Consider the following 19,004-nt stretch of genomic DNA (forward strand, 5'->3'; position numbering starts at 1 on the left):
GGAAGGTCAATCCTATGTAAGCATGAGCCTTTTCAGATGACATCCTAAGCCACGGTTAGGCTGCTAACCCCTTTTCAGCAAATGGTTAGTGAGTGTGTTTAAAACATGATTATGGAGCCACCATGGTTAGGAATGGTTCACACAACATGCTAAGTCATGGTTCACATGACATGCTAAGCCATAAAGTTTAGCTCAAACTGCTTAACCACCATGGCTTAGTGTGTCATCTGAAGAGGGTCAGTGTGCCGGGTGAACCATTCCTTTCCATGGTGGCTAAATACCTGTGGTCTCACTAACCACTTGCTGCAAAGGCTTAGCAGCCTAACCATGGTTTAGCATGTTGTCTGAATGAGCCCACTAATTCACAGTTCACACACCATAAAGTTTAGTTCAAAATGCTTAACGTGTTGTCTGGACAGGGTCGATGTCTACCCAGAAATCCCACTGTGTTCAGTGGGATTTAGTCCCAGGTAAATATTCATAAGATTACAATCCTAATTATTTATTTGGGAATGAAGTGGGGCAGAGAGGAATAAATGTTATCAAATAAGTGCAGTTTTTTAAAAAGTCATGTTACCATTTTTCAAGCCTTCATATCCCATGGAGTGCCTGATTTCTTTCAGGGTGGAACCATGGGCTCCAAGTTCCACCATTCCCATGGCGATTACTATTCCCAGCGGGGAGAAAATAATATTTTCATCTTCGCCTGTAGCTCTCAGCTGGTTGTAAACATTCACCGAAAACTCTGCAATGGTTTCGTCAGGAAAACTGGTGCTGAAGGCTTCACTTTGCAAAACAAGCAGAGACAGGAGTCCAAGGAGTATCATGGCTGGGAAAGTTTCAGACCTGCAAGGCAAGTTAGAGAGATAAGAAATTAATCTTACATTGTTCACATAATGGATTAGTGGGATCATTAAACTCTATTAAACCAATATGTGAACAGTGCAACAAAAACGGTGGGTTTTTCTTTCAGTATTTTGAGCAAAGCACTTACAAGCAAAATAAAATAATAAATTCAAATTAGTAAATTAGAAAATGTATAAATATATCCACGTGAACACCTATTTGCAAAATCCATTCCCTCTTGTGCGCTTAGGAGTGGATCCCCACAGGGCAGGGGGAAGCACTCCAAATGACTTGGACTACAACTCTAGTCAGAATGACTAATGGCCAGGGATTATAGGGCTTGAAGTTCAAAACATCTGGAGGGCACCAGGTTGCCTACCCTTGTCATAGGGAGGCTATTGAAGGGCGCCATTTTGTCTTCACATAAGTTGTGGCACCTAGAGCAAACATCTCTAAGCATGGGGAAGAATTCTTTAAAACTACAACTTCCAACATTCCTAACTGTTGTCAATGCTGGATGGGGTTGATGGGAGTTGAAGTCCAAAACATCTGGAGAGCAGCAGGCTGGGGAAGGCTGACTGAATGTGTCCCCGACTACATGTAGGATTTGGGTTTCTTATGGGGAGAGTATTTCCTGGACAGTCTTTGAGTGCTGTGGAATCTGGTGTGTTGCACTTCACTCTCAGACTGTCTGTGTAGAAGAGCAGTGTCCCCACAATGGTGGCCTGAGAAGGCAGGTCACCACTTAGTAGAGGGGAAGAGATTTTGAAGGCTCTGCCAAACATGTGGCCACATATGTCCAAGCGTGTTTATCTGTTTATTAGATATGCTGCCCTAAAACATAACGATGCTCACCTTGGGCCCAGCTTTTTGGGAACAGTCAGGAAGGGGTGGACCCTCTGAGATCACATTAATCTTTGTTGGCTGGGATGGGGTAGTGGTTGTCACAGCACTAGAGGTGGGGACTTGATTGACATTTTGACATGTTGGCTGAAGGTTTTTTCCCCTTCGTTCCTTTACTTTTTTAGAAATAAAGAAAAAGAAGAAGCCAAGACGCTGATCCAAGTGGCAGCCTGCCTGCACTTGGCCACTCAAGGGCCATTCTGTGGCTGGAATGGGCATGGGAATATCATCAAGTAGCATTGCTCCCATGGGGGGACAATCCAGCTCCTAGGGGGCATTATGCCCCCATCCAAAAGTGTTGTGACTATAATTATTCACCATAACAGATTATATTTAGCCTCTTTTCCATAATCTGAGGAAAGGCTATGACAAGTACTGCTGTGTATGTCCCTGATTAGTGTATAAAATAAAATCCTGCAATATTTTACAAGAGTCAGGGTTTTTTGCCTTTTTGCCTTTGCCTAGTTTCCAGTCGGTACGTCAATTTTTCTACCATGTAGGTCCTTTACATGATGCTGTCAACCTTAGGGTGACCATATTTGGGAAACCAAAAAAGAGGACACCTAGTGTGTGTGTGGGGAAGCAGCTTTCTGAGTCCTGCAGAAAGTACGTTATTCCCCCGCCACCTTAAAGAACTCGATTGGAGTGGAGGAGGGGAAAGGATTTCATTCTGCACCACCACCATCCACTCCAGTTGGGGCCTTTTCTATAATGTCCACGAATAACCCACTTTCCCCTTCAATTGGAGCTCAGGGTGGGGGAATGATGTGCCTCAAGAAAGCATGTCATTCCCTCCTGCCATGCTAATGGCAGCCTTAAAGAGGAAGGTGTGTCATTCCAGGACATTATTGAAAATTATAGAAAATCCCCCCTGACACCATGGAAAGAACAAAAACCAGGACAAATCCGGGGAAATCCTGACAGTTGGTCACCCTAGTCAACCTCCAACGCCTCTCTTGTGTTTTCAGAGCATTTCCACAGCTTAATTTGAAACGGAAATAATGAGCTAACAAAAAGATCCACTTTCAATCGGTCTGAGTTTGTCTGTGAAAATAGGAAGTGGCGCTATGCAACAACAGCGCCATCTAGTGGCTGTTTAAATGGAACTTATAGAACTCTAAGATAAATGGTGGGGGGAAGCTCATATAAAGATTTGACCTTTTAATATGGCTTCTCTTGGTGTCTGCAATTGGTTTGATCTGTTCTTCTCTTTATTGCTACTGAGTTTTAAAAACACTGTTACTGATGCTTTAAAAGTGCTTTGTTATATTTTCATTGTTATTACTCCTGTTAGCTGCCTCAGATGCTATCTGCGGAAAGGCGAGAAATAAATCAAATACATAAATTAAACTAAATACTACGGTTGGCAGGCCTGAAACAGTATCATACACAAGCCAAGGCCTACAGCAAACTGGCCCCCAATAAATGATTCAGCAAAACTGGCTGCCAAGAGAAAACAGCTCTAAGGCTGCAATCTGAAGCACACTTTCTAGGAGTGAAATGGATGGCCTGCAGTTATGCTAAGATCAAAAATCAGCAATATGATATAAAATGTACTTCCTCAATGAAAACGACATGCTTATTTCTCCCCGCAAAATCCTGACAATAGAATTAGCAGCTAAGCTAAAATCACACCTCGGGGGTAGGCAACTTTTATGTGGGCCTCAGTTGAGTTTCAAAAGTCCTCTGCAAGTGATCAGTTCAGACTTCTGGCAAGAGTGATCTGTCCCTCCCAGGGCAGTCCACTAAGCACTGTATGTTTCTGTTGAGGGTCTTGTATGTTTGATCCTCCTGGTTCCTGTTATCAATCTGGCCATTGCATTTTGCACAAGCTGCAGCTTATGAATCTCTTTCAAAGGCAGCCCCACCATAGGCCATAGCTAGACAGGGCGAAATCCCAGGGTGATCCCCGGGATCGTCCCTGTGCGTTCACATGACACACAGGGGATCCTGGGATCAGGGAGGGATTATCCCTCCCTTGCCCTGGGATCTTGCCCTACCCTTTAAACTCGGTTTTTCCGCGGTCTCGGCCCCAAGACCGTGGAACATGTGGCTGGGCACCATGGTTTGTCCCACCTCCTTGTGAGGAGCTGGGACCCGCGCACGGGGCACAGTGCTCCTCAGGAGCACTGCGCCCATCGGGGCTGGGGCAGGCGGAGTGGGGAAAGTTTTTTTTTTTTAAAAAAAAAAACCACTTACCTTTTGTGCGCTGCTGGCCCTTTAACCAGAAAAAAAAGGCGGGTGCAATGCCTCTTCATCTGAGGTCGTTGCACGCCATGTGTGATCCGAGGGAAGATCTCGCAATGAAAATATTGTGAGATTTTCACCCCTCCATCCTGCTAGACCGCTAGGTCTAGCTAAGGCCACAGAGTGCATTGCAGTAACTTGGAGGTTACCACAGCATAGACATCTAAAGCCAGGCTACCCCTGATCAGACAGGGGCATAGCTGGGCCACCAACTGAAGTTGGTAGGAGGCATTCCGTGCCACCAAGGCCACCTGGCCCTCAAGTGACAGAGATGGTTCTAGGAGAACCCCCAAGCTATGAACAGGAAGAGTGAACTTTACATGTTGAACACTTATCAGAACTTCATGCTCAATGCACAAAGTAGCATTAGTGATAGAGATGTTGGGGAAAGCAGTTTGCATGCATGATCCTGACCCCTACACACATTTAGCCCACTTGTGTTCAAGTGAATGCCTGAACAAGACTAGACAGTAACAAGAATTGGAAAAAGAAAGTGGCCCTAAAACAGAATCAGTTTCGTGCCGTAACACTTCTTCTATAACACAAATGGATTTATCTCATTTGTTTGGTATTGGTACATTTATCCATCAGGGAACGCTTCAAGTAGAGATGGTGAAAACATCCCATTCTTTTTGCCTGTAAAGTATGAAGCGAGTGAGAATGTCACAATTCAGCAACACATCTATGTATCTGTGCCGTATCCCCCGTCTTAAAAGTGCAGATGCAGCGTCTCCTACGGCTCAGATATGGTTCATTTATGTCTGTTTAATAGGTCATTTGTCTTCTTCTCTTCAGTGACCTTTTGCGATAACACTGCTTAACATTTATACTGTGTATCTTATTAGCACAGTGCTCCACAAACATTATCCAATTAAACATTGTGACAGCTCAGAGTGGTGTATAATTAAATATTATTAAACCCATTTTATAGGTGAAGGAACATGAAGTAAATAGGCTCTTTTGTGTGCTTTGGCAACAGCACTAACACATAGTTTACTCAAACGGCGGATGAGGTGGGAGAAAAATTGTTCCTAGATCATATCACTTCAGACTGTAGGCAGGAGGAACACATGTTTGAATTCTTCCCATGGAAACAATTCCTTGTGAGTACAAAGTTAGCAGGTTTGGAAAATGGCTAGGCTAGAACTTTCCTCTCTGATTATCATGTTCAGAGAGTGCTTCTTTTTTCAATATGAACATTCAGTCATGTGGCTCTCTTTCTGAATTCTAAGGTGGTACAATCGAGAAAACAGCTTTACCATCTATCATGCAGCTATCTCAGTGAACTAGGCTTAATAGAGCCTTTAATATTTATTTATGTACCATATTTATATAAAGCTGCCAAACAACATTGTTCTCTGAGCAGCTTACAACATAAAATGATTCTATCTATCTATCATCTGGATAATGAAGCAATTTGAAGCACAACCATTTCCTTCAGAAAGAACCAAAATATACAGCATGTGTGGTGGTTCAGAACATTAAAAGCCAGACTTTTAAAAGGCCTGAGAGAATAAAAAGTCTTCACCTGACACTAACATGACCACAAGTAGCTGCCAGGTAAGCATCACTGGGGAGTGCATAGAATAGTAGAGTTGGAATGGGCCTACAAAGCCATTGAGTCCAGCCCCCTGCTCATTTGCAGGAATCTGCCTTAAAGCATCCCTGACAGATGGCTGTCCAGATGGCATTCCAGGCTGCCACTTCCAGGAAGAGGACCTCTCCCCTGGAAGCCACTTGTTTCACTTCACATGGAGGGGGTCACCCAAAGCAAAGCCTTGGAAGAGGATCTCAGGGCTCAGGTAGCTATTTATTTATTTATTTATTTATTTATTTATTTATTTATTTAAAACATTTGTATCCCACCCTATATCACTTTTATTTATTTATTGCATAGCTGTAGTATATGCAATAAATATACTACATTTATTGCTACACATACATATGTATGTATTTACTGCTACATTTACTGCTACATACTACATATGTAGTATGTAGCAATAAATACATAGCTATGTATTTATTGCATGGCTCCAGACCCAAACGTTTTGGGTCTGGAGCCCAGATTCCCCATCTCTGGTATAGCAGAAAGTTTTGGAGACAGGAGCGAGGAAAACATAATTCAAAGTCAGCTATGAAGACATTGGCAAACTATGGAGGCATGTGAATACCTATGGCAGTGCCATTGGTCTGAAGATACATGTTCTTCTCAAAACTGAACTAATTGTGGGTAAATATGAAGTTTGGTGCTATAGCACCATCAGTGATGATATTCTTGATGGTTTTCATTATTTGAAAAACATGCATAAAAAGGGTTCCATTATACTGGGTCATCTTTGCGGGGGATGTTGTTGTTAAGAGCTTCATCATCCATGGTAGCTAGGATGGTATTTTCTGAGAGGTTGTCAACAGATTGCAGTTTCCTCAAGGAATCAGTGGTGTCCTGTATGTAACTTGGGAGTATTGGTGGCCTACGGTCTGAGAATGGAGTCCATCTAACCAGACACCCCAACCGTGATAGCAATAATACCCAGAACTATCTGATGGCCAGGACTGCCAGGTTTGTGTATTTTGGGTAGCAGACAGAAGATGCTTGGAGAAGGCTCCTGGGATGTGTCTGTGCAGATTTGGTCTAGCACATTCACAGAAAATTCATTCATCAGGTTGTGTAGCTCCTTCACTGAGTAAGGAGCTGAGTAGAGGGGCCAATAAAATGCAGTGTTAAAGAGTTGCCGCTCAGGTTCCTTTATGTAGCCCAGCAACAGCTCTTCCTTTCTCAGCACCATTGCTTCTGCTGCTGCGGGTGGCATCACATTTTGCACAGCTGATGGTAAACAATGCTGTTTGCCAATTACCTCAGTCCGGGCATAGCAGAAGCACCACTGAATGTAAAAATCTAGGGCAGTATCCAATGCTGCCGTTGCATCTCCATTGTTTGTGTTGCACCAGTGAGACCAACCATCAGTGCAACAGGAAACTAGTGCTTCCTAGAGCAACTGTGGAAATGAGCCGAGGCACTCATTTAAGGAACAGGCCAAGCCAGTGAGACGCCCTTCTGCTAGCTCTGCTCCATCCCGAAAACGAGTGTTCCAGCTCATTTCCAAGCAGTAGGTCCTGCTAGCATATGATACATCTGGAGTGATCCATGCAGAATTCTTCTTCCTGTAGCATTGAGAGGCTGTTTGCTGTGTGTCAATATACTCTCTGCTGGCTTGTATTCTGATGCAAGTATTCCTTGAGTTGCAGGTGATAGAAAAGGCCTCTAGGTCAACAAAGAATTGTATTGTGCCTGCAATGCTCTGGACCCATAAACTAGTCTTAAATATGAGTGGTAAAGCGGCAGTTACTGCAGCCGAAACTCTCCCCACGGTCTGAGTTTGATCCCAGCGGAAGCTGGTTTCAGGCAGCCGGCTCAGGTCGACTCAGCCTTCCATCCTCCCGAGGTCGGTAAAATGAGTACCCAGTTAGCTGGGGGAAAGGTAATAATGGCCGGGGAAGGCAACGGCAAACCACCCCTGCCAAGAAAACATCAGCGAAAGCTGGCATCCCTCCAAGAGTCAGTAATGACTCAGTGCTTGCACGAGAGGTTCCTTTCCTTTCCCTAGTACAATTCAGAGAGTGTCAAGCATTTTAAATCCTATCATGATTAGTGCGTTTGTGTTTAATTTTCTATTTTACATTTAGTTTTAAGCTAAAATGATCTCATTGACATTCTTAGGGTTTGCATCTTGACCCTAACCACGTTTATGTGGAAGCAAATTGAATTCAGTTGTTCTTACTTACAAATGCTTCCACTGGTTTATATAATTATGTGTAATCCATTCCTGAGTCCTTGACATCATTTGAAGAAGGCAATGTGGGAGATGACTGGGAGTTGGTGTCTCTCAGTAGTTTGATTTACACACACAATATACTGATCTGCAGAGGCGTGATGTGTTGCCATGTTGAGAAGTACGCTAGGTTCATCAGAAGTAAATCATTTTCGAACTTCAACCTATCAGAAAACTGTCGTCGTCGTCATCATCATCATCATCATTATCATCATCACTTTTCTCACTCGTGGTGTTTTTTCTAGATGGACTTAACAGGCTTTGCCAGGTCATGCTGTCTTTTCCTCATTCAGGAATTTCCTGACAATTCAGCATGTTTTAAGTATGACTGCTTTCTGGGTGTTGGTGTGGACGTATTTTGGTAGGGCCAGTTTCTGAAGGTTTTCTGTATTTTTTTATGTGATGCTGATGACTGATATGACTAACAAAATAATAATAATTAATAATAATGATGATGATGATAATGTTAGGGGAAAGCACTCTCAATTTGGAAGGTAAACAAACAAATCCTAAAAGGGAAGTATTTAATTTGGGTGACAATCTCGTAAAATGTCATTTCCCTAAATTTGGGAGGCATATACCTAGAGCAAGTTCTTCTGTTTCCCATCTCTCTATCCTATACTTCTTCACACAGCACAGAATTGGGAATTTGCTATCATGAAGTCTGGGGATTGCTGCCAGCTTAACTCTAAAAGGGGATTAGATACATTCACGGAGGATAAGGCTATCAATGGCTCCTAGTCAGATGGCGAATACACTTCCCTCCAGGATCAGAAGCAGCACGCCTCGAAATATTAGTCGCTGGAGAACAAGAGCAAGGGGAGGGCACTGTCCTCATGTCATGCTTGTAAGCTTCTCATTCTGGTTGGCTACTATGGGAAATGCAAAAATAAGAAAAACCCCGTAGGGAGTAAAAAATAGCCAAAGGCAAGGGTGGAACCAAGTAATCTTCTACAATAATATCATTAGTAAAAGGTTTATTAAAGTGCCTGGTGCTTTAATAAACCTTTTACTAATAATATTATTGTAGAAGATTACTTGGTTCCGCCCTTGCCTTTGGCTATTTTTTACTTGGCTACTATGGGAAACAGAACACCGGGCTTAACAGGCCATTGGCCTGATTCAGATGGACTTTCCTTATGTTCTTATTAGGTTCAGGGCATCAAAAACAGTAGAAATTGGGTGGCTGGCATTCCTTGAGGGATGCCAGAAGTAGAGACTTGTGACCAAAACTTCTGAAGAGTTCAAGATTCTTGCCACCCAAATAGGCAGGCAGGCATGAAGCTTCCAAACAGAGGTGGAGGTGTATTTAGAAGAATGAGGTTTCATTGAGATGACATTTGCATGGACAAATGAGAGGAGTAAATAGTTATTTTTAACTTACATACCTGGTAAGACGGCCATAATTTGGTTAAAGTTACAACTTTGGTCTGTGCAGTCTGTGTCAGAAAGAGACATCGCCTCTTATATATTCTTCTCACTGTTCAGCAAAGTAGGAGCCTCTTCTCTTCTCAAGAGGTCCATGTTACAGAGTTGCATGTTCATCTCATAATTAACAATTGCTTTTTTGTGTGCTCAGCATGAGTTACATCAATTGAAGAGTTTAATTCTGCAAGTTCTCAGGAGCTGTTTTTCAACAAAACAGGCAATTTTGCTGAATCACTAAGGGCAGTAGACAACTGTGTCAGTCCGTTGATGCAAATGATGTTGTGCTAGCAGAAAGTAGAAACCATGCGCGAGAGAAGAATCCAACGAAAGCTACATTTGTTCAAGCATATTTGCGCAAGCAGATATGCATTATGGGTGTGCGACCAGTTGCACATAACTATTGCACAACGGGTTGCACAAGTGCAATGGGCAACTGCTTGTGCAACGAAAAAAATTCAGCGGACCTCTGTTAGCACGATTTGAGTTAATGGAATGACATCCCAAGGGCCCAGCCTTCAGTTATTATGCCAAGCATTACCAATTATGCCATACTTCGTATTTAATATGTATCAAGATTATATTAATCCAGATCCATATGGTACACAGTGGATCAATTGGTGATTCTCTCCAGCAGAACCCCTCCCATCTGCTCTGTCCACAACGGACAGGCGGATCGCGCTTCATCTGTGGAAGAGAATGGCCCCGTTCAGACAACACCATTAACCATACTGGTTAAGGGGTTTTGGTTAAGCAGCAGGCTTAATGTTATTGTCTGACATGCATTTTCATTAGCCTCCGCTAACCCTGTTCTGCAGCAAGGTTAGCAGCATTAACTTTGGCTTAAGGTGCCTTCATAGAATCATAGAATAGTAGAGTTCGAAGGGGCCTATAAGGCCATCGAGTCCAATCCCCCCGCTCAATGCAGGAATCCACCCTAAAGCATACCTGACAGATGGTTGTCCAGCTGCAATGCAGCTGTGGTTAAGGGGTCAACATCATAGATCTAGCAGTATAGAGTGGCCTAAATTGCACAACTGCTGGTTCTTTTAGTGCAAGGGCTGATGGGATACAGGGCGGATCATTCGGAGGACTCAGGTACTCATCTAACTGCTTTGTGGTTAAGGAAATCGGGAACCGGACAGGGTTAGCGATGTCATGTGCAAGCATACGGCTTGTGGCTAGCGCTAACCACAGAGAAGCATGGTTAAACTAACCACAGAGCCCTCAGTGTTGTCTGAATGGGCCCATAATCTTTGGCAAGACTTCTAGATTCTTTTCCTATACACATCATTTTCCTAGTATTTAAGCAAGCTGGAGGGAGGGGAAAGACTAACTCAACCATGAATGTCTCTTATTTTACTTGCTATTTGCTGTACTAGGATGAAAAATAAGTTATCTAATCCCTGACCATGGTTGGCTTTGAATGTTGCTCGAGGCGCAACTAATTTTAGCATCACCGTAAAACCATTTAACATTTTCCTAGGGGCGATGGAAGAAACATCTTCCACTCTCTGAGGCATGACCATCATTATTTCTTTCGTGGGCTGTAAGCTAAACAAATAATCCAAATATAAATAGAACTGAACCTTTATTTATTATTATTCCCTTTGTATTTTTGATCTTTAATGACCGCTGAATAAAACTGGACTCGGATAAAGGGATTTGGTCAACCTTATCTCCGTCATGGGCTCATTCCATAACCGTGGGCTACCCATTATCTCAGCCTCTATACCCCATATATAAAATAAGAATAATAGTTACCTATTTCACATGATAAAATAGCACAAAGTTTTGAAATGACTATATCACGAGTTGTAACAGCACTAGTTATTCTAATCTGCCTGCTGTATAGTATGCAAAAGGAAGTACTTTCCTCTCTTTAATTAGATGTGCGAATAGGAAAGATTCTTTACACAAGGTGATGTTACCATAACTACACATAATTTCCTTTTACTTTACTTCTCTTTGTATTATTCAGATTATAAATACATAAATCAAGCTTTGCAAACTTGCTCCCCGATGTGCCATTACATATGCCCTGCCATGCACATACTAATTATAAGCAATGCGCTGTAATGGTTTCTTCTCTCCCCACTCCCAATATAACCAAATACAAATCTTCAAGGAGAGATTTAATTTCCCCTAAATTGGAGATGCTTTCCCCTCAAGACATTCTTAAAGCCTCATGGCAAAAGAAATATTACGAGTAATAATGGAAGCCCCATACTCTCCAAATGATGTGCATGTTCAGACATGAAAATAGCCATAATGTTCTGATGCCACGTCTCATGAATTTACCATTGCATAAGAGACTATGGATCCCTGAGCAGGTAGTTCGTAGTGAATTGCCTCCACTCACCCCAAAACCTGGACTGACAGGCTGAGATATCCCTCTCCCCCTGAGTTAAATTGAGCAGAGCTGTGCTGCGTGTGGGAGTAAGACTGAATAACACATTGAAAAGTTTACAGATGTTTCGCTGCAAAAAAATATAAGCTGTCAAGAATCTTCGCCAGTTAGCACTTATGAAAGTCTCTAAAAGGGGTATGTCAGCCACATTACTGCCAAGCACTTTACAGACTGGCTTCTGTGTAAGTTTACTCACAAGTGCAATGCACTCGGTACAGGAAGAACTATATTAACCCAAAGTGTACACAGCATTCTGGTCTAAATCTTTATGAGATGTCCCTATATAATGGAAACGTCTTTCTTCCCAGATTAAAAGTGGAGTCACGGATCGTTTATTGTCCACGCTCAGAGGCCATTTTAGAACAACTCGTGTGTGTGTGGGGGGGGTAGTAGTAAAGGAGTGGCAAAATTACTGGGAGAGCAAAGGTATTTATTTATTTATTTGCCACTCTTCCTGGTCAGGCCAGCGCCTCAGGCCTGCTACATGAAAATTTGTGTCCATTCAAGCTCGAATAACTAGCTCCTGCTAACTGGGTTGTAGGAAGTGAGGGAGGCATTAGATTTTATTTCGACAGTCACTGGCAGTCTTTTAATTCAAACTTGAGCATTAATCGACTTGTAATGACTTGACAATTAAATGTGCAGTGACGCACAAAACTGTAGCTGAAATGATAGTGGGGAATGTTTTTTGAAGAAGCCTTCATTAAATTGCCCCCACTTTGTGTCCCCCTAACATGGAACAGATTAAATAGCAGTAAGAGGGCACTTTCACACAGGATCTCAAAAAAGACGCACAGGCTATTTAAGTATTTAAGTGTTAATTTATTTATTTGCATCTTCATTTGCCCTTTAGCTAGAAAGGCTCCCAGTCAAGTGCATAAAATTAAGAAACATGACAGACCCTGTTCACAGCCTTGCAGTCTAAGGGACATGTGTGAAGGTTTGAGGCCTACAGAGGGGAGGTAATAAGGTCAGGCTTTAGATGTCTGGGGGTTTCTGTTGGGAGGGGGAATCCCTGAGAGGAGTATATTTCTTGGATTAGGATTCCTTTCCTTGGTTAAGTTTCACTTCTTCAGTTAAGCTTCATTTCTTCAAGACTGAAACAGTATTTTTAATTTGGGGGAAAGGGTATGAGAGAGAGAGAGAGAGAGAGAGAGGAAAGACCAGAGCATGAAGCAGCAGCAGAAAGAAGCAGCCTGAAGAAATCTAGGTGCAGCTAGGGTAAAGGAATTTGCAATTTTTATTTCTTTTTAATGCCTTTTGTATCACTCAGCTCTATTGACTAGATACCTTTAATTCTAATTCTCTCATTTTAATATATTAGTAAACTGTTGTGTTAATCCTAAAGTGTCTGGTGTGCTAATCACTCCACTTCTACAGCCTAAACCCCTTGTTAATAGGAAGAGAAAGGTAAAGGAAGGAATGTAGGACTCTTAAAGAGGCAATAGATCCTTAAGGAGCTGCTCAAGAGATCCAGGACATAGAAAGAATCCTGACAACATGACACAAAAGGAAGGGAGATTGGGAGGAAGGAGGGGAAAAGAAAATCCAGGCACTTGATTCTTAGTTGCAAAGTTCAGCAGGGTCATGGAGTTGGATCTAAAGACAGTGAAAGGCCTGCGGCTTCCTGTTCCTCTGAATTCCTCGGGTAGCAAGAGGGAGGGGGCACTCAGCTGGAGTTGTATCTAGGCACGAAAGTGTTGCATAAGCTGTTCCACCAGTTGTTCCAGAAGCTTTTGCACAAAGCACTTTTCAACCCATTTTGACTTCATTAGGCGTTGCTTGCATGTGACAGTTGCTGTGCTAGCAGTTGTGCAACTGCTAGTGCAGAGTCAGGTGACACATGCACACTCTGGCTTATTGTGTGGCTGCCACTGAACCCCCACTGGTGCTGAATTTGTTGCTGTGGTGGCAACAGCAAAACTGTTGGTTTTTTTGCCACTGCTGCAGCACCAAATGTCAGTGACAAATTCAGCAGTGGGGCATGGGCATCCCTGGTGGAGCGTGGGGGGCAGCAGTGTGACCCCCCTATCCCTGGAAATTGCCCACCCCTGCACTAAAGAACACCACCAATTCTTGTAATGTTGAATATAACCTATCAGCTTGTATTTCTTAAGGCTGATGGATTTAAATTGAACTCTGTGTATGGTTTTTGGATCACTGCAAACTATCCTGAGCATTTTGGGATTGGAAAGGCAAGTTATACATTTCAATACCTAGATAAATAAGACTGAAAGAGCAGCTCTGCTGATCACACCAAAGTATCATCTAGCCCAGTAGCCACTCATTCATTTCCTGGGAACCCAGAAGCCGGGCATAAAACTAAAACCTCTCTGGCTGTTGATTCCAGTAACTGGGGTTCAGTGGAGGTTCCATATAGCCACTAATAAACCTGTATTCCAGGAATTTCTCTCATCCCCTTTTAAAGCCAATGAAGCTAATGACCATCACTATAACTCATGGCAGTGAATTCTATGTATTAATTTACACTTTCTATGAAGAAACGCTTTATTTTGTACAAGGTGGAACATCATTTTTTGGCAGAGAAGGATACCTTCCACTCTTTGGCTTGATGAGTATTAGAATTTTCACTAGGAAAAGAATATCTTATTTTTTTTATCCTTCTGGGGCTTTAAAGCTAGAGACTAGAGTTCCCCCCTCCCGAAAAGGCAGATCTCCTTCCAACACAATGATCATTCTTCCACACGTGAATTTCTTTAAAAAATGCCCAACTTCACCATGACATTGAAGCTGGTAGGGGGTTGCTCATTAAGTTATGGCAACACACTGTTCAAATGCCATTAGTAAATTAGCATGGGTCTCTTCAGGGCAGGATCTACACTACTGCTTTAAAGCACTTTATAACAGTTTTTACAACCGTTGGGGCCCAGGACACAGTCCATATACCATTTCCAAAACTGTTATAAAACGCTTTAAAGCAGTAGTGTAGATCCGGCCGGATGGCAACCAAAACAGTTCCCCACAAACTTTATTGGCCTGTCAGTATTTATTACATTATTATACAAATGTCCTCTAAGAGCTTGCAGTCGACAGTAAAACACCCAAATTAGGGTTGTCAAACTGGTCAACTGATTGCCTACCATTTGACTGTGGCTAAATACTGTCAGATATTCTAAGAACCCCATGGTGTAGATGGCAGCTTACTCTTATTTTTAAAAAATCACTGGAAGAAGAGCAATTTACTCCCTAGGTATAATATTGCAGCTTGGTCTCAGTCTAAGCCAATGTTATTGTGTCAACAACCCCCCAAAAATATGATTTTTAAAAATAATTTGCAGAAGTATCAAACCTGCTCATGGCTCTCTTCTTTGCTATTCTCATAAAGTTAATGTTTGCTCTCATGAAGTTCATTTTAAATATATTTGTGCAAATTTTATTCGTCAACCAGCAGGAACTTTAGGAAGCTTGTTCAGAGAACAGCAAACCTGTCTAAGTAAATAAAAATAGCAGCCAACTATGTTTCTGTATGGCCAGACAGGTGTAGAATTGCAACTTCTTAGGAATATTCAGCTCTCCTTAGGAACTATGAGCGTGCTCTCTCTCTCTCACACACACACACACATAGATTTTCTTCACTCCAATACTTCAGAACCCATCATATCTATCTTGGGAACTGTCATTATTTCCTTTTTTTATTTAAAGAAAAACTAAGAAGTTTCTAAGAAGAAAAACTAAGAACTCAGGGCATGCAAGGCTACTCAGGAAGGCAAAGCCCCTGACGGCTGGTTCGCTAGCAACCCGCCAAAGAGTATATCAGGCAGAAAAGAAGACAACAGTAAGAATATATTTTATAGAAATATATAATCTCTCTCTCTCTTTTTCTGTGTGTGTTTTGTATGTGTATTTGTGAGGAGAGAGAGAGAGAGAGAGAAGGATGGAGGGAGAACTACTTAACGATCTTTTCTTACTAGGGAGTCAACAAACAAGGAGACACATAAGGAATGCTAAATTGACAGAACTGTTGTTGTGCTGTAAGAAATCCTAAATTTGATGTCCAAAGCTAAGAAGTTCCACCAGGGAGAGCTTACAGTATTTCCCCCCACTCTTTTCCTACCCACTCTGTTATATAGCTGAAGATAGCCCTTTCTATAATGCTATAATTTTTGAAGGCCTTATGAGATTTGCCTTAGTTCTTGACTTCCAAAGGTCAGCAAAAATTCAACAACAATCAAAATGATTTTGTTTTTACTCTTAGGTCAATAGATCATGGTGGTTACCAGCAAAATTAGATTCACCTCAGTCAATATACTGGAAAACTAAACAAGACCAGGAAGAAGGCTGAAGTATAGAAATAAACAGACCAAAGACTAGTCATATTTCAGGGGTGAGTGGGAGCAAAGGTAATAGCTGTGGTCAGGGCAAGGTGAGAAGCCTGTAGACCTGTAGACTTGAATAAGGCATTCTGAAGGCTCTAAAAGTAGGGATTGCAGAAATTGTGATCATATTATTGAAATAAGCAGAGAAACTGATGGATTTGTCTGTATGACATCAACTGATGATCTGACTCTGCCTGTATGGACTAAAAGGGCAAATCTAATTATTTTCAATTTTGGTCACAGTGCAGCACCAGTGCTATGTCAGCAGGCCCTTGCAGACGCATCTGACTAGTTTTGCAAAGCTTTCTGCAAAATATGAAATTAGCATTTTACACTTTAAACATTTGCATCTTTTTTATCATTTTTTTAAAAAAAGGCATATCGTTTGGGATAGAAGTGAGGAAGTATCAAGAACGGAATGACAAGTGGTTCAGATCCATATCAAACAGTGGGCCGGGGAACATCAGAATGCCTCAACCTGCTTTCATGCAAGCCCCTAACAGCTGCTTAATATCTCCTTGCATGCATGCCGCACATCCAGGGAAGAGCCATGCAGGATCAAACCAAGGCCCATCAAGTCAGGCATCCTCTTCACGCAGAATGTTGTCTGTGGGCCAACGATTAGGACATGACTGCAACAGCACCCTCCCAGCCATGATCCCCAGCAACTGATGCACACAGGTTTGTTTATTGCCTCTGATACTGGAGGTAGCACAAAGCCATCAGGACTAGTAACCATTGATAGCCTTCTCCTGCAGGAATTTATCCAACCCCCTTTTAAAGCCATCCAAATCGGAGGCCATCATTAAGTCTATTGGCAGTGAATTCCATAATTTAACTAAGCGCTGTGTGAAGAAGTCCTTCCTGTTATCTGTCCTGAATCTCCCACCAACTCGCTTCATGGGGTGCTGGTATTATGAGAGAGGGAGAAAAATGTCTCCCTATCCACTTTTTCCACATCATACATAATTTTGTACACCTCTATCATGTCTCCCCTTGCTCACTTCTTTTCTAAGTGAAACAATCCCAGACTTTGTAACCTTTCCCCATAGGTGATCATTTTAGTTGCCCCTTTCTGTATTTTTCCCAAGTCTGCAATATCTTTTTTTTTAGGTGCAGTGACCAGAACTGTACACAGTATTTCAAATGTAATCACAAGATAGACTTGTATAAGGGCAGTATAATATTGGCAGTTTTATTTTCATTTTGTTTTCTAATTATACCTAACATGAGATTTGCCTTTTTCACAGCAGCCACACACTGGGTTGACATTTTCAACAAGGAGTCCATCAAAACCCCAAGATCTCTTTCTTGGTTGGTCACTGCTAGCTCAGATCCCATAAGCATATATATGAAGTTGGGATTCTTTTGTCCCAACTTGAATCACTGTATACTTGCTTACACTGAACCATTTGCCATTTTGATGCCCGTTCTCCAAATTTGGAGAGATCCTTTTGGAGCTCTTCGCAGTCCCTTTTTGTTTTACCCCCCTAAATAATGTGGTGTCATCAGCAAACCTGGCCACTTCACTCCTAATTCCAGATTATTGATGGACAAGTTGAAAAGCACCAGTCTCAATCCAGGTACCTGTGGGACCCCACTGTTTACATCTCTCCATGCCCTGTCCACTTTCTCCACACCATGCATAATTTTGTACACCTCTGTCATGTCTCTAACAAGGTCAGCTGCAGCTCTTCTCTGCAAATGCCAGTTTGCTGTGCAGTGCTTCGCAAGAGCTTTTGCCCCAGTTTATTTGGGAGAGGTTAACAAAATTATCCGAGCTCAAAGCCTTGGAACATGGAGCCCTTATGGCCATATGTCGCACATTCAACATTTTTAGATCTGTTCTGCTTCCCTTAGTAGCGTGCCGTTATAGTCATATTTCCATATGCATAAGCGCCAATAACAAAAGTGCAGCATTTTAACACCAGCTGTTGACACACCTAGTTGCTTGTTTCCTGGAGCCAGGAAATCTTGCACTTCATTTCCATTTTGTTTGCTGCCCAATTTAGAAAGATAAATAAAACGACAGCAAGAATGCCATCCCAGAGACTATAAAGGGACAGCTCTTTATGTAAGCTATTAAAGCATGCACTTAAAGAACTGTTTGAAACAAAAGATTTCCTTTAAAAAACCAACAACTCCATGGCAATGCCACAGGCCAGGCCTGCACAACACAACTTATGAACCCACCACCCCACGCGTGGCTGTCCACCAGGTGCTCCTGAGAATTCCTATTTGTGCTATCTGCCTGGGACTATAAAAAAATGCACCTGGGCTGAGTTCAGGTTGGCGAGTCACTGTTTGTGCAGGTGCGCCGTAAGTAATTGCAGACAGAGAAAGAAGTGAGGAAATAATGCCTAGTTAATTTGGGATAACTAGGGCCTCTTTATTTAAGTTGGGTAATTCACCCCTCCCCGGATCTGCGTGTGAGAATGTGGGGATCAAATCTAAAAAAGCCGCTCATTGTACAACCCACTCAGGAACATGGTATGGCCATGGAGGCTGGTAGCTCCGATTTCAGTGGGGCTGTGGTTGCATTCTGGGTTTTAGTCAGAACCAGCTAGAACTTTAAAGGAGCTGTCCATGGTGCTGAAACATAGCCCCCAAATGGTTTCAGAACTATGGATTGCTCATTTAGAGTTCTAGTTGGTTCTGACAGAAACCCAGAATGGAATTACAGACCCACAGGAATCAGAGCTATGACTGACAGTTTGAGAAGGACCGGGCTAAAGTATTTGGGGCTTTTAAAATAGCCTTTCCCTCTAAACTTCAGTTGTGGTGTTTGTGTGGTGGAGATATGGAAAATAAGGATTGGTATGGTGAGAGCAAAGTTTTAGTCCGTCTCTCATAATACTAAAACACTGGCGCATGCAATGAAATTGATTGACAGGAGAGTCAGGACAGACAGAAGGAAGGACTTTACCCAACACAATGCTTAGCATATGGAACCACTGTGAGATATGGTGATGACTGCTGACTTCGATGGCTTTTTAACAAGAGAGT

General features: G+C 42.3%; 1 protein-coding gene across 1 annotated transcript in view; it reads right to left on the bottom strand.

Annotated features, from left to right (window-relative positions):
* The window catches only part of SERPINI1 (serpin family I member 1), a 113,687-nt gene that overhangs the window by 43,448 nt on the left and 51,235 nt on the right, over window positions 1-19,004 (bottom strand). The window contains exon 2 of the mRNA XM_063132008.1: window positions 578-846. Within this exon, the coding sequence (XP_062988078.1) occupies window positions 578-827 (250 nt within the window). The 5' untranslated portion in view covers window positions 828-846. The remainder of the gene's footprint in view (window positions 1-577; window positions 847-19,004) is intronic.

This window comes from Elgaria multicarinata, chromosome 8, assembly GCF_023053635.1.
Source record: "Elgaria multicarinata webbii isolate HBS135686 ecotype San Diego chromosome 8, rElgMul1.1.pri, whole genome shotgun sequence".
NCBI lineage: Eukaryota > Metazoa > Chordata > Lepidosauria > Squamata > Anguidae > Elgaria > Elgaria multicarinata.